We start from the raw sequence: 16,829 nt of genomic DNA, 5'->3' as shown, positions 1-16,829 counted from the left end.
CTGAGTTTAGGAGAGCCGCGGATCAGTGCTGAGCAGTGTTGGGGGAACGCGTGTTTAGGAAATAGTCAGGGGATGCATGAATGAATTAGCGTTAGTTGTTTTTGCTGGATTAAATTCATAATATTGACTTTTGAGGAGTTACAAGCAAGTTCTCTTTGCAGCTGGCTAGCACCGTGAGTAGTCGTTGGCTAACTAGCTAGCTTGTTAGCTACACTGTGAATGAGCAGATTTGTCCGTTCACCTTTCTTCTCCTTTTGTAACGAAAATTGTAACCTAAGTTAGCTAGTTAAGTAAATCTAATAGAAAAGGACTTTGTTTATTTCCATTTTGTATATAGTGTTCTGTTTACGAACTACTCGTTTATCGCTAGTATACACGTATACAAGTGAAAGTGTGTCTAAAGTCGCATTAAAATAAAACTAACCGGGGAGCAAGTGATGAAGCTCGCCCGCGTTGTTATGACCATAAAGCTACATTGTATTTTGATATGAATGTTGTGTCTCTTTGTCAATGAATATTCCACAGATGGAAAATTTTATTTTGTACGAAGAAATTGGACGAGGAAGCAAGTCCATTGTTTACAAGGGCAGAAGGAAAGGGAGCATACATTTTGTGGCAATTATCTGTAGTGAGAAATCTAAGAGGCCTGAATTAACAAATCATGTAAGTAAGAAAAGAATTATTACTGCTTTTAATGAATCACTAGGAATTACACCAAAGCATAAATCCTAATCTATGTAATCTATGTACTTTGCTTGTGTTTCAGCCGTTTTAATTTGAGTTAAATTTGATAAAATTGCTTGGCTTCTTGGTCCTTTTGCTTCTTTGTACCTACCTTACTGAAACTATATTCATGGTGTTAACAGGTGCGGCTTACGCATGATATCAAGCATGACAATGTGGTCTCTTTCTATGAGTGGTATGAGACCAGTAACCACCTCTGGCTGGTGGTTGAGTTGTGCACAGGTAACTCAGAAATGGGTATTATTTACTTATAGCTTACTCCTAGAGCTTTCAAATAGTTAAATGTGCTCGATTGGCTGGAAACAAAAATCAGGAAACTCAGTTCTTAAGGCGCTGCGTATAATCTGCTTTGTTTTGTATTTTTCCCATGTTTATTTGCAGGGTAAAAAAAAAATATAATCTTTCAATCTGTTTACTATGTTTCTATAGGTGGAACATTACAGGCAGTTATTTCCCAGGATGAATGCTTATCAGATGATATTGTGCGTGAATTTGCCATGGACTTACTTAAAGGGCTCAAGTACATACATGACTCAGGCATAGTGTTCTCTGACCTCACCCCTGCTAAGGTATGTCTGTATGCCCAATATCAACTGTCTTTTTAATACAAAGCAGTAAGGCATTACACATTGTAAGAAATTTAACCAAATTATTTTACTGCTGTGTTAAAAGATTGAGGCAGATGCTTTCATAACTGGTGATGTCTAGCTGGAAGAATTACTTCATTATAATCCTTTTACCTTCACTCGTCATGACTGCTTGTTGTATAGATTTTGCTGGATGGTCCAGGCACTCTGAAGTACTCTAATTTCTGCCTGGCCAAAGCACAAGGGGAGAACCTCGAGGAGTTTTTTGCTATTGTAATGTCAGAAGATGGAGGAGACAGCAAAGAATGTGCCACTCCTAGGAAAAATATCAAGAACCGAACACAAGGTCCTCACTCACCATCAGCACACTACACATTGATATGAGTATGGCTTATAATTCTATTATTACACTTAAACATAGCATGTAGGTCTGTTTATCTAGTCAATAATTAGTAGGTACATTAACAATAAAGGTTTTGTTACTTTTCATTAACTTTGATTAAACATGTGTGACTATAGTGGCCACCTTATGATTTTAAGAAGTTAAGGGACAACTCAGAAAATCCATTTGTCTGTGGTTGGACATTCTCATACTGCATTGATCTTATCTTCTTCAGGCTCCCCTCTGTACTGTGCTCCAGAGGTGCTAAGAGGGGATAACACCAGTGTCTCCAGTGACCTGTGGGCTTTGGGTTGCATTCTCTATGAGATGTTCGCAGGTGAGAATATTTTTAAGCATTCATGCTGCTCAGAGAAGTCTTTTGCAGACAAAGGTTTTCTATTATTTGCTTGATAATCAAAATAAACTTACAATAGACTTCTTGGCCTTTAGAGAAATTTCACAGTGTACTCTCACTTCAGTTGCAAAGTAGTGGCAATGCACTGATTTTTCTGTCGATTTCAAGAAGGTACGATAATACTGAGAATGCATAGTAAATCCTTGCTATCGTAGCACTGCCCTGATAGTTAGCTTTAAGCAGTGTTCATTTTACCACCCATTCCTGTCTTAGTCTTACACAAGTAAGGCTGAAGTTTGGGTGTGTTACGTACTGAATTGGTCATTTTCAGCCCCATACAGATTTTTTTTTGTATTTTCATATTTGCGTCTTAGCAATGATATTGATAATGATAATGATATTGATAATGATATTGAGTAATGATATTGAGTAATGATATTGTTTCAATAAAAAGTGTAATTTATTGACACTTTCTTCATTGTTACTATACTCAGTTAACACGGCAGCAATGTACACATGGATAACATGCCAGCTTGTATGCTTGTTGAACATTAAGCACTGCAAATAAATAAGTAGGTATGTTTGTAGCATTTAGATTTGATGTAAAACATGGTGTGGTGCTCATTACTACTGTTTACAATAGAGAATAACCAAAGAAAAGTACAGCTTAATTCTAGGTAAAGTTGTAAACAAAAAATGAAAATACTTCTCAAAGTTAAAAGCAGCATATCGCTTTAAGGCAAAACAAAGTGATCTAGCAGGACAATTTAAAATAGGTGTCATTGGTCTGTTTGTCACAGTTTTTTTTTTCTGTGGGGTTTATATATACTGTAGGTTCACAGTGGGGGTTAATGGTAGATTTGAAATGAAGATTATACATAAATAAAGTTGCAGTGTTGTTTGTGTAGCTGGAGTGTTGCTGCTTTTGGAGATCTTCACTAAATGTCCATAAAAACGGTATATGCTCATCTAACGTCTCAGCTTTCCTGCAGTAACAACCTCTCTTCTTCTGGGAAAGCTTTAGGTGTAACATTACTGTGAAGATTTGATTGCATCCAGCTGTCATTTGGACAAATATTGTTCCTTACTGCTGGGATTAGCTCCATCCCTTATTCACCAGATCTGATCCAACGTATGCTTGTCTCCAGAAGTCATTGATTAGCAGGATTAAAATATATAGGAATTGGGTCATGCTTGAAACCTATAGGAACATAAATCTCTGGAGGAAAGCTGGTGACCATGTCCCTAAAACATTCTGCAGTTAAGCTACCCTACAGGCAACATAGCCACTGCAAAATATTACAGCATGGGTGATGGAAATTCATGTGGTCCTTTTGTCTTTTTTCTATAGGAAAACCACCATTCTTCTCTGAGAGCTTCACTGGTTTGGTTGATCTGATTTTACATGAAGATCCTCCAACCCCAATGCAGAAAGGTTAACTAGCAACTGTTATCAAATATTGTGTAATTAACATTTTAGAGGTTTTGATTAAAATGTCTTAATCTTACATGTTTGTTCTTAAAGGGCCCAGTTGTTCACAGCCCAGTCCAGAGTTTCAAAGCCTGCTACGCGGTCTACTGCAGAAGGACCCTCTAAATAGGTACATATACCAGTCATCTTCAATACACACAGACCAGTTACTTTGTTAATTTACACCTCCTTGTATCTACACTCGTTGTCTATGTTATCAGCTCCACTTAACATATACTGTAGGTGCACTTTGTAGCTCTACAGTCATAGAGACTAGTCTATCTTTTTCTCTGCATACTTTATTAGCCCCAAGACCTCTGCAGAGCAGTTATTATTTGAGTGGTGGGTCATTCTCAGCACTGCAGTGATATAAATGTGGTGGTGGTATGTTGAATTGGTGTGAGTGGATCAGACACAGCAGTGCTTCTGATGTTTTTAAACATTGTGTCCAGTCACTATCCACTCTAGACACATCTAACTTGTTGGTCCACCATGTAGATGTAAAGTCAGATATAGCTCATCTGTTGCTGCATAGTTTGTCTTGCCCATCCTCTAGTCCTTTACCAGTCATCACAGGACAATATTGACTGGATATTTTGGTTGGTGGACTACTCTCAGTCCAGCAGTGACACTGAGGTGTTTAACCTCCATCAGAACTGCTCTGTCTGACCCACTCATACTAGTACAACACACACTGCAGTGCTAAAAATGATCCACCACCCAAATAAAACCTGCTCTGTGGTAGTACTGTGGGGGTCCTGACTGTTGAAGAGCAGAGTATAAGGGGGCTAACAAAGTATACAGAGAAATGGATGAACTACAGTCTGTAATTGTAGAACTACAAAGTTGATAAGTGGATCTGATGAAATGAACTAAAAAGTTTAGATACAAAGAGGCTTACTTCATCAAATGCCTGGTCAGTGTACATGCATATTACGTTTGTAATGGTGCCAGGGCTGCATGTGGCTATATGTACAAATTGATTTATTGTCTATTTTTTAAAATAAGTAAGTAATCATATTTACCCAACAACCAAAAAATCTCAGCTGCCAAACCACATAAAAAAACTTTGTAATGGTATAATTTAAGTTAATATAAGTTTTAATAATTTGTAATAAATGAAGGCAGCCTTGTATAAGAGTAATCCGATTTTAGCAACCCTGCTCTAAATACTAACAAGATTAAAAGGCTGAGCGTACCATTAAGACAGAGTGACCTGTAGTAAAGCATACATTCTTTCCACATCACTGAATCTGTCAAAATGCATCAGCTTTTAACACATGAGCTTTAAGAGAGATGCTAATACTATTATTCCATGCAGGCTAAACTGGGAGCAGTTGCTGCTGCACCCTTTTTGGAGGGGAGCATTTTCAGTGGAGGCGTCCTCAGATGTTGATGAAGATAAAGATGCCTCACTTAGCTCCAGGTAATTTTCATTGCAGTGACATCATCACAGAGTGCTTCTGTGTATTTACTCTTTTCTCCTTTCAGTATAAGGCAGATGCACCCATCCATAGCAATTTGGTGTATTTTATATCTGGAAATATTTGTCTCCTTTACCACAACATTCAAATAGATTTTATGCTGTAACCATAATTGTTTTTATTTGAAATACAATGCATTTTGTATCTTTAAGTTACATTTCAACCATCAAAAGACTTTATATTTTTATGTATAAAGAAAATAACACAGTAACAAATTGTGATTTTCCTGCTGTGGCTTAAAGTCCCAACTTTATACAGAAAGAACATGCCTCAGACTGCCACGGGTTCAGTGGATGGATAGTCAGGCCCACACTACATTTTATACACAGAATGTGTGTATATATCCTGTCCTGTGTTCTACACAATAGGCCTTTGTGACACTTTGTGGTGTACATCTCTCTATGTAGAACTTGACTGATCATGCTTTGTTGGAAGATCTAATGAAATTGTTTTGATGTGTTATTTTTATAACTGACTTTGTAGCAGTATTCAGTTTTTTTTAATAAAAAAGCAAAAAGATGGACTGTGTAGTAATATAAAGCGGACCTTTCCACTCAATTGCACATGACTAACATTTGACAACCTTTTGAATGGTTTGATATTTACATGTTGAGTAGTCTGATGTGTTAGAGCAGGGAAAACATAAACACCTGCAGTGAGAGGGGTCCTTGCACTAATATAGCTTACACAGGTATGGCATTTGTAGAGTTTTATAGGTATATAGCCTCCACAATACATGTTGTTGCTGTAATGTAGACTAAATGAAGCTTATTCATGATAAGAATCCACATTCATGGAAAACATCACATTAAGAGTAAAAAGAAAGGGCTATTGAAACAAGGCATTTCTGAAATAATGTAATAATTTAATGTAGGCCTGTAGAGAAGAATAAGCTGCCACTCGTGCTGGGGGCGAGGATTATTTTAGCTCTGCCAGCAGAAGCTGTGAGTAGGCCACAACAAAGGCTATTGTGAGACACTGAGGGGCCTTGCAGGCTGAAAGGGGGCCATTTTTCATGATAGATTATGATAATACCTCTTAGTTTCTAATTCTGCCATTAAACTGTGACGACAGCAAAGTCCTCAGCATGTGCACTGCACAAAAGTAATCTTGTATTCCTCAAAATTAAATGAGGTTTTATTATCTTTATACTTCAGTTTGCTTTTTGCTGTTTTGAACAACCAGCGCTTTAATGGAAGGCAGACATGTAGGCACCATTTATTTATTTAATCTATGTAAATGTTTAATCTGATCTTCTGAATCGTTCATTATTATCCTGTTGTAACTTACCTTAAACAAAAAAGGGTGCAGGGCAAAACAACCAAACACAATTTTTCTGCTTTTATTGTGTTGTATTGTAATGCTCTTTGTGTATAATATAAAAAAATAGTAAATTATGAAAAGAAGAATAAGTATCAGCAGTCAGTAGTGATATTAACCCAGTGTCTGCTTGCATTGTGTATGCCTGCATGTTTCAGCGTACAGTTGGAGTCCATGTCCTCTCAGGCAACACTAGAGGCCCAGAGAGCAGCAGCTGCTCCAACTAACCCACAGCTCAGCAAGTCCTTTACATTAGGTAACGTGGCAGGCATGAGATCGCACACATACAGCTCATGCTATGATAATATGCCTGCATTGCTAATATATATATACTGGTTGAGTGCACTCTCTAAGGGAAGCTTGAGAGTATTTTGTGTGTAATTCGGTGTGTTTATTTGAGGTGTGTGGCACATAATACTACATTTAATGAGTCAGTAACATACCATGCATTTTCTTGTGTGTAAGTCTCATTATTTCCCTACTAAATAATTTCATAAATGCACATCACATTATTCTACAGTACCTCCTTTATATAATTCCAAATTTAGTTTATATTCAGCACAAAACAAAATGTTAGGTATTTATGCCTCCCAAGGATGATAATGTCAAGTTGTGCAAAACTCATATTACATTAGGCAAACTATTAAAAATGAAAATTTGGTCATATAGAATTTTAAATAAAATTGTTTGTTGTAATTCTATGTTTAAAACCTTTTGAACTCAAAACGTTGTTAAATAAGTCAGCTTTAGAAGTATGCAACTAATTGAAAAACTTACTGTGAATTCTGATTTCCTCAAATGTCACGCATCACAAACAATAACAAAAGACTTTTAACCAACATGCTTTTAAGAATGAGTTGGGGTTATTGCATCATAAAGAAGACCCCAATTAGCTGGTAAGTTAGATAGGAAAGATGGAATTTTGAGTTATTATAATGTTTATTTATTTGAAAAAGAAAAATGTGAGTTTCATGTGACTGAGGGCAAAGGTTTTTACAGATGTCCAAGTACAAAGATTAGTTTTCAGTATTGATAAATAATTGTAAAATATAATAATATTTTATTAATGTGTGGTTGCACCGCTTGACATTTTCTCAGGGGTAAAATGGGTGATCTTTAAAAAAAAAAAATTATACCATCATAGAAACTATGAATCAAATATCAATACATGGAATAGATTTTTGCTGATACAAATATGTGCATCATATAATTTTAATAATGTGTATTGTTATTATTTGTTATTGGCCCTAATGCACACACATTTAGTCATGATTGAATTATTCTGTACTGATTTGTCTACATTTATCTACTGTTTTAATATGTCTATACGATTATTGTGTCTCATCTTCCAGTATTGCTTTGCTGTACATGAGTGCTTACATGTGTATGCATGCTCATGGATTAGACTGCAGTTGTTTAATATCACAAAAGAGGCCATAGGGCAGTGTCACAAAGACACAGAGATTATGTGGACGTGTGTGCTTTTTTGATTGCTGTATTATAAGCATAGCACAGTACATTCTGCAACAGTGTTTGGCACAAACTCTACCTCTCCAAACAGGCCTGAGTAAAACTACACTCAGTCCATAATCTAATGAGTTCATTCTAAATTAAAGGCTGACACAAGTTAGTCATGTCAAATATTCAGTAGATCTCTAGAGGCTGCTTTCAAAGAAGTAGGCATTGCCCACTCTGTTTCATTATGTGTGCTTCTTTTTGTCTCTCATCTCCTAGATAATGTGACTGAATTTAGACCCAAGACTGTGTCAGACATAGATGCCAGAGAATCTATTTTCCTCCTCAGGTATGCCCGCCCACACAGGCTTGTGTTCAGCAACAACTGTATTAAAATGTAAAATATCACTTCAGCTTGTTAATTTACAGTCATTTAGTGAAAATAAGTTGACACGTCTTCTACAGAGAACAAACTAAAATATGCCATTTTTCTGCAAATGTAGTGCATAATTTCTGTTTTTGTTGTTTCACGTCATATGAGATATAAAACGTCTTATTAAGCCACATTTTATGCTTTTCCCCCACATGTAAAATTCAACAAATGAACAGTAATTGAACATTAATGTGCAGAAATGTGTTCTTTGTAGCGGATTTGTACTTACTTTCACTTAGAAAACCAACAAGACATGTAATTTGACCACAACTATTTAGAAGTCATTTACTTCTCTGCTTTTGTTTTTGATGACAGCTCTTGTCCAACTCCAAGAACAAGCAGTACTGTGAAAGAGATGGACAACAGGGAAGTCAAGACAGAAGTGAGCACCCCTCACTATTCATTGAATCAAAAAAGCGATTTTTCTCTGATCTCTTTATGTCCATTTAATAGATAGTGATGATGGTCAGTTAGACGTTTTTCCTGTTGGTGGTACCACACCACCTCCTACTGGATAATTAAGGACTTTCTGGAAAAAAAGACATTTTCTTCTATGACTTTGTCAGCCTCTAAAAAGCTTTATTATTTAAAAGATAAAAACACTCTTAAAGCACTTGTGTTAAAACAACACATTGTTTTAGCTAGACATACGGTATGTTTGTCTTTTTCTTCCTTTTAACACAATGTGCTAAAACAGATAATACAAAAAGTGCATTATTGTTTAACACACCTATTTTGGTTAGTCTAACTTGTCTTGCTATTTAAAATCACCCCAGTTATTATTGATATGTTTATTTGTTTTTCACAATAGCGCACACACACACAAATGCCCATAGCACATAATGAATGAGGAGGAGGGAAGGCCAGTCATATGTTGTCACAATGAAATTTCAATGAGATATTACATTACCATTGTCTCACAGTCTAAATGTCAAAAAAAAAATAAAGGAATGTCTCGCACATATCAGCCATTCAAAGGGAATATTTGAATATTAGTGACTTCCATTTGTTTATATATTTGTTTATTTGTTAATTTATTTGCTTGCTGCAAATTAAAAGTTAGATTAATTTCTCTTCTCCTATGTAACGTAAACCTTACCAAATTACACAAAACCTTACCAAAACGTTAGACAGTGTTGCGTTAGAGCCTGAATTGCATTAATCACAGTTTCTCTTTCAACAAATGAGTGCAGCATGGTGTTATATACATTTTGTGAGGACACTTGAATTTCATCAATAGATTTTTGGATGAATTGAATCAATTGAAGTTTTTGGATGAGATGAAAAAAATTATACTAAATCACATCCCAGTCTGGGTTAACACTAAAAGCACTTATTCCAAGCTGAAACTGAGCCCTTAGTAAGGATTTTACTTTAATGAATGTGTCATGCAAATATGAAACTTGCCCTTGGGTTTAATTGAAGTTATTCAGATGCTCAAGCTCAAGTAGGGTATGATAACTGGGAATCTCAGGTCCCACCATAGGTGCAGAGCTGAACTTAATCTAGGGTGTAAAAAGTATTATGAGTAAGGGGTAGTGATATATGATGAAACTCAAACATACTGTCAGTGAGATTTCATTTGAACACCTTTTGATTCAGTGCAAATTTAATATAATTTTGTCTGACTCAATGTACAGTTATACTACATTGTAATGGTAGTACATAAAATCTTGAACCTTTACTTTGTGTGTTGTCTGTATATCAGGACAGCAGCGTACTGGAGGATCTTCAGGGTGATCAGTGTGCTAGCATTAAAGTGCTCTTATACACAGACTCAGATCTGACTGTGACTCCCATCATGGACAACCCAAAGGTATGTCTTTTTGAATTTCTCTGCATACAGTACCTGTTTTTAAGATATGCCATACACCCGGCAGCTGGGACTTGTGTCCTATTTGTATCTTTTTCAGCACGTCTTCTAATGCCTTTCAGGATTTAGAGAGAAACAACATAGTAGTAAGGAGGGGTTCTGAGCTAGTTAAGACATGATATTGAAACATTATATAATAGTTTAATCTTATTTTTGTCCACTCATTGATGCCTGGTACATGGCTATAACACCAGTAGATGCTTTAGAGGTGAGAAAAAGTAAATATTACAGTGGAATTTGGATGGAAGATTGTGGACAAACAACAGTTTTTTTTGGTGATTTATGTATATGACCAGGGACATGAACCAACAAAAAAAGGGGTCAATTTTTATTTTTTTACCTTAACTTCAACAGTCTTTTGATGCATTTCAGTCAGTTTAAAAGGACAACTGTATTAAGTGTTTATTTCATTTCCTCAGATTCTTAAAACTGCTCCAATCCGATTTGACTCTAAAACTCTGTGTGTGTCAGCATATTCAGGTAAAATGTGCCATTGTAGCCACAATTTCTTTATAGATAACCTGAAAATATTTTACTTTATACTTGTTATGGAAGGTGGAAAAAAAGTGTAACGTGTGACTCTCTCTCTCTCTCTCTCTCTCTCTCTCTCTCTCTCTCTCTCTCTCTCTCTCTCTCTCTCTCTCTCTCTCTCTCTCTCCCCCTCTCTCTCTCTCTCCCCCTCCCTCCCTTTCTTTCTTTCTTTAGCTGAGCGTTTGGCTTGTCTGAGCTCAAGTGACTGGGCTGCATTCCTGCATCAGATATGTGCTGTGCTGGAGTCAGTGGACCGAACCGGATCTGGAGCTCCCACAGCACCACGTGTTAAACTCAACCTGCTCTGTTATCTGTGCTGCGTCACTGGGCACAGAGACACAGCTACTCGCCTTATGCACTCCCAGCTGGTGAGACTTGGTCCAAGTACTGTGTATCCAAAATATCCGCTGTGGATCCTAGAAGCTCAACCTTCTGTAACATGTCAGATATATCTAAAAGCAGGTGTTTTTTATAGTCTGTAGTCTCTTCTGTGTTTTTACTGTACAGTTTTTCTGTGAGAAGTCTTGGTAGTTCTTAAGTAAATTTTTGTTTGAACTGAACCTATGTGGGGTGTTAAATTTCCAGTAATAGGCTTGGATGCACCCATCTGAAGTCATTGTGTGCCTAATACTTTAAATGCAATCAGTAGTATAAGAGAACCTTTACTCTGACCCAAGATGATTTATGTCTCTCACAGTGGGTGTGTGTTAAGTTGAATGGGAAGTGGAACAATAGCCTATTAGGTGATTGTTACAGGACTGTGGCCTGCTTTCAAACTGAAAATGAGCTTCCTTTTCCCCTGCTTTCATGCAGGGTTCCTCAGAAATCACCCTCTACACTATTTCATAGCTTTTTTTCTCAGTATACTGTTGAGTGACTGTTAAAGGAAGGAATTTTTGTTAGATAAATCCTTGATGTTTTGAGACATGTTGAAAGCAAAATGGAGTTATCTCAATAAAACCATTCTGCATCTGACCAGCAGGTGGCAACAATGTACAACCACTTTGCTCATTTGCCTCCTTTTGTCCCTGCTGAAGACTAAAATCGCTTTTAAAATGACATGGGTGCTTTTTTGACAAATTGACAAATGTATAATGATGACTTAAAAGCGTCTCTCTCTCTCTCTCTCTCTCTCTCTCTCTCTCTCTCTCTCTCTCTCTCTCTCTCTCTCAGTTCCCAGTGTTGACTCAGCAGTTGAAGCAGGCCCCTAACTGGGATGTGTAAGTATCAGCCTGTACAAGCAGCATTTATTTATCAGGTACACTCATTTGAATTCTACACCTTAGTAATTACATACATACTGTATATCACATTTTTTTTTATCAGTTTACAAATAAATTTGAATCGCAGTCTTGGTGTCTTTTATACTGAGTAAGCAGAATAAATATTTTAACTGTTGTATATTTCCAGTCCCTTTTCTAACCCTGGCCTTGCATGAATGGAAAGGCAGATCTGTGGACACACAGCCACTCCCTCAATTCAGAGTGCCTTTTTTTTCTCTGCTGTCTGTCACCAAGCAACAGCTTTGCATCTTATATAAAACACCCAGTGGTTCATTATGGCTAGCTGAACTGCAGTATTCTAATTAACCAATTTGTCCTCCAGATTATCAGAATTTTTTATTTTTTTGAAAGCCTGGCTCATGTATATTAATTATACCTTATTTCTATTATTTGCCATACAGCCTTATATAAATTAACCTAAAGAACAAAAAGACTGTTACACCACAGTTTATTGTAACAGTCTGAAGAAATTTAATAATAACTGACCCTCAGTGTACATAATCACACTAGTGGATCCCTCAGAATTATGTTCATGATTTAACCATTTTGGTGTATCTTATAAGGTAGGGGAATGTGTAGAAATAACATCGGTGTCAGAAGAAAAACTTTTTTCCTTCTTCTGTAAACTGATTTAAAAGACTTATACAGTCTTTCTAATATAAGAGAATTAAATAAACATAAAACTATATAATAATGTCATGTGGCAAAAAAGCATTTAATTGGTTGTGTCCATCAGGCTCTGTTTCTTACTGTTGGACAGACCCATAAATTAATTCAACATATATGTAAATAAACATTTCTGATTCAACAAGATTTTTTTGATGAGTAATTGGGATGGCCCTCTATATGTGGTACTGCTTTTTGGTTTAACACTCATGCACAAAGAGACTATAGGGAGTTTTTAGTAATTCATTGTTAATTACTAATATTATTTTTATGTCTTTTAGGAAGACCAAAGTGATGAGAGTCATCGGCCTGTTGGCCTCTCATTGCACAGAGCTCAGAGAAGATGTTCCTATCATAGAGGTGAGTGCGGTTATGAACATTTAATTATGTAAGTCTTTGTGTTTTTATTTTTGATCAGACATTGGTCCATAATCTAGAGGTGGGCAATATAAAGATATATTGTGGTTATTGTGATTCATTTTGGTATGGTGATCAACAATACAATTTCTGACTCCACCATTACTGAATCAATAATTTTCTGAGTAGGGCTGTGTATTGGAAAGAACCTGGTGATACAATATAGGATTTATGATTCAATATATTGTGGCATATTGCGATATTATAAGCAAGGTGATATATTGTGTTTTTTTTTTTTTTAATGTTGTTTTAGGAAAACTGTCATACCATAAAACCCACACCACCATATGCATACCATTTTAAGTAAAAGTTGACTTTTTATGCAGTCAGAGCTAAATCTAACATCAAAGCACTAATTTGTGTGCATTCTGAACAAAGGAATTAATTTTAGTGTATGTCAGTAAAAATAAATCAAATAAAATCTCAGTGATATGTTGTCAGGAAGGTATGGTATAACAAGGCTCCATTGTATTCACCATATTACGGAAACCTTGTTCTGACGCATTGTGCTGCCTTGTCTAAATGTCCTATCATAGGGCAGTAATGTAGTTATTTCCCTATGTAAAACTGTAGGTAGGTCATTTTGATAGCCTAAATCACACAAAGTCAGCTTCCTATATGCCAGCTTCCTTTTTGAATTTTCCTTATTACAATGCCTTAGATGCCAAAATGTAACTACTGCACAGGTTGAACAAAACCATTCAAACCAGAAGCTGGCGAATAGGAAACTGACTTTAGCCTAGTCTAAATCTCCAGAAAAACCAGCATTAATAGAATAAGTAGGATACTTTTATAGCCTGTTCTTATTTAAGTAGTAATGTTAAACTGGACAATACAGTAAACTGTATGATAGGCTTGAAGGCTGGATTAATATTAAAAACACAGGCTACAAGCTACGCTGTAGTAATGACATAAGCATGCGTGCTCAATAGGTAGTACAAATAATTAGAACACTGGTCTGTGTCTTTCAGATTCAGCCATCTGTGTGTCGTTACTCTTTCAGCTAGATTTGTTAATGCCCTTATACTACTTGTTTACGTTTGGAGTGGGAGTCTAGTGACAGAAGATGCATTACAGTGCTGCCATCTGCAGTCGGCCGTTTAACTACAATGAGCCACGTTCTGCCATGAATCTTTGCATGTAAACTGTTAATTAAAAATCAATACTGTGTTTTTGAAAATAGATACAGAATCACAAAACTTAATATCGCAATACTCAAGTGTATCCATATTTTCTTACACTCATATTTCTGAATGTACTGTCTGCACTTAAAACACTGACAGACTGCGCTTTGTTACATAAAAAGCATAAATAATCCTGTTTAATTGGATGCAGTGCAGTGCGTGTGCGTATGCGCGTGCGTGTGTGTGTGTGTGTGTGTGTGTGTGTGTGTGTGTGTGTGTGTGTGTGTGTGTGTGTGTGTGTGTGTGTGTGTGTGTGAGTGAGTGAAGCACTAAATAAAAATCATTGCATCCATAATTTTCAATGGCAGTTAGTAATGGTGCACTAAGTGTGCATTTTGTATATATCAAAATATTATGATATGTGTTGTGCATCTGGAAAATATCATGGTGTGAAATTTTTACAATATTGCCCACCCCTAATACCAGTTGTCTGTCCCTCATCTTGGACATGCACCCTCCAACAACTCCCAAAAAACGTAATTTCTTTCACTGGATTCGCCTGTTGAGGATTATCTAAACAGTAAGACATAATAAAATAGTTACTTATAAACTAAGATGCAGCAAACTGATATTTTTAGCTGTGCACCATCATGGTGAATTCTCTGCACACTCTGGTGAAGACGTGCCTCACTGTAGTGAGCAAGTGGTGCATTAAAAAATGCCAGCAGGTGTCACTGTAGCATCAGCACAGCATGGTTCTCTGAACTACTTAAGAAATGGAAAAACAAAATAATTTCTAATTGCAAAGAGTCCAGAGTACATGACATCCAATACTGACAAAGGTGGATTTGCCAGGACACTTAGTAAACCAGAGTGCAGTAAGGACGCATATCTTGTCCAGACATGCCTGTAAAAGCATTAACAAAATCATGAAAGGCAGCACACAGGCATTGTAGGTAACGATTTCAAAACCAGCATACTTTTTGATGTCAAAGCGGATGCCTACTGTCTTGATCCTGAGTTTACAAAGGTTTACCATGAGTTCCTGTACCGACGCGCCCGCTTTTCAGTTCCTGAAAAAATAAAGCGGCGCCTCTAAACCTGCGCGGGGACCACGCCACAATGGCCGGCAGCCGCATTCTGCCGAGGCTTAGTATTTGGGAGCAAGCTGCAGACTCATACATGCGCATTGCCTCTCCTCTCACTCTTCCCAACGCTTGCTCAAAATGTTCAGCTCTAGCCACCCGCCATTTTAGGCACAGCGGGCTGGTGCTGAGAAAAGCTGGGGATCTTGAGTCTGTGTATGGCTCTCTACAGGGATCCTGCATCTGAACGGCAGCTCCTGTCATGGCGATTTTTGTCTCAGGGTTTCTCTTTGTTCACAATGAGAAAGGCAGCTCTGCTTTCAAATGCTTTCTCTACGCTCTCCAGGTTACTGCGGTTGGACATAAGCATCTCTGAGGACAGTTTTGGGGACTAAGTTTAAGTTTTATCAGGGATTTCTGGCTGGGGGTTAATGAAAACGTGCAGTAGTGACAGGGTGTGGTGCTTTGCTCTAATGTAAACAGTGTGCTGTTTTGTCCATTAAAGATTTAAGTCAGCTGACTTTCATCCATTGGGCAGAAAGCAACAGCTGAAGGAAACTTCGGGTTAATTTGTTGTCATGGCAACAATTAAAGCCTCTGAATAGATGTGTCACACATGCTTTACTTCAGCAGAACAGAAATGATAGAATTATAGCGAGAGCAAAGTTTTACTCGTGCCTCTTTCTCCATCTGTTTGTCTCTTTCCATATTTCTCTCTTTCTCCATCTCCTCTGTCACTCCTTTCTCTCCTCTCTCTCTCTCTCTCTCTCTCTCTCTCTCTCTCTCTCTCTCTCTCTCTCTCTCTCTCTCTCTCTCTCGCTCTCTCTCTCTCTCTCTCTCACTTTGCTATAGGTTTATAATTCTCTTTGAGACTTCCTTGCTGTGTTCTCCATGAATACTTGAGCACTAGTCTAATGAACTGGTAAATTAATCATTGTCACTGGCACAGACGGCCATCCCTAGTGCCACTACCCTAAATTCACATTTCTCTGAGGAGCCTGATAACACTGCCCTTAGCCAGCCTCCTTCAGTCTCTGCCTTAGTTAGAGGATGTTTTTCATGGAACTCAGTTATTTAGCATAGGGCTTGGATGCTGGTCTTTTTGCAGATATGCATCATATCAGAGTCAGAAATCTAATCTAAATCTAGAATTTTAGTATGTGGAGGCTCTGCAGTCACTTCTGCCTGTGGGAGTGAATATTTCATTGTTAAGGTCTGTGCTATTGACGAGCAGTCAGGAAGTATCAAGGTTATGATGTGTTTCTTCTGCAGTCTGCAGTGAGCTGAGTTTGAGAGAAATCGCCTGGTTTGATGAACAGCACTGATCAACAGTACTATACCTGAATATATCCTTTTCACCATGGCCTTCAATGTACTCAGTTCTGAATTCACTGCTGCTAACACTCACACAAACTCATAGAATGTAAACAATATTTGGTCATATATAACTAGGTGTGAAATGTGCAAGCTTATTTCGCACCTTAGGTTAAGTACCGTTCCTGAACAACACATGTTGAAATATGTTAATTAAAATGCATAGCCTTATAAAATTACACCCACACACATATTTGAATATCCATCTGATCTTCACAAACGCTCTGCAAGCATGTCCTTAAAAA

At 37.2% G+C, this 16,829-nt stretch overlaps 1 protein-coding gene across 1 annotated transcript in view; it reads left to right on the top strand.

The window, feature by feature from the left end:
• Window positions 1-16,829, top strand: part of ulk4 (unc-51 like kinase 4) — a 117,540-nt gene continuing 100,711 nt past the window's right edge. The window contains exons 1-17 of the mRNA XM_017700417.2: window positions 1-173; window positions 526-663; window positions 867-966; window positions 1,174-1,313; window positions 1,515-1,677; window positions 1,949-2,050; window positions 3,420-3,503; window positions 3,594-3,669; window positions 4,861-4,965; window positions 6,502-6,599; window positions 8,078-8,147; window positions 8,547-8,613; window positions 9,940-10,047; window positions 10,524-10,584; window positions 10,810-11,003; window positions 11,809-11,855; window positions 12,866-12,944. Coding sequence (XP_017555906.1) covers window positions 526-663; window positions 867-966; window positions 1,174-1,313; window positions 1,515-1,677; window positions 1,949-2,050; window positions 3,420-3,503; window positions 3,594-3,669; window positions 4,861-4,965; window positions 6,502-6,599; window positions 8,078-8,147; window positions 8,547-8,613; window positions 9,940-10,047; window positions 10,524-10,584; window positions 10,810-11,003; window positions 11,809-11,855; window positions 12,866-12,944 — 1,632 coding nt within the window. The 5' untranslated portion in view covers window positions 1-173. The remainder of the gene's footprint in view (window positions 174-525; window positions 664-866; window positions 967-1,173; window positions 1,314-1,514; window positions 1,678-1,948; window positions 2,051-3,419; window positions 3,504-3,593; window positions 3,670-4,860; window positions 4,966-6,501; window positions 6,600-8,077; window positions 8,148-8,546; window positions 8,614-9,939; window positions 10,048-10,523; window positions 10,585-10,809; window positions 11,004-11,808; window positions 11,856-12,865; window positions 12,945-16,829) is intronic.

Source organism: Pygocentrus nattereri, chromosome 3 (genome assembly GCF_015220715.1).
Source record: "Pygocentrus nattereri isolate fPygNat1 chromosome 3, fPygNat1.pri, whole genome shotgun sequence".
Taxonomy (NCBI): domain Eukaryota; kingdom Metazoa; phylum Chordata; class Actinopteri; order Characiformes; family Serrasalmidae; genus Pygocentrus; species Pygocentrus nattereri.
Note: the sequence above shows the minus strand (reverse complement) of the source record. Positions and strands in the feature narration are given on the sequence as shown.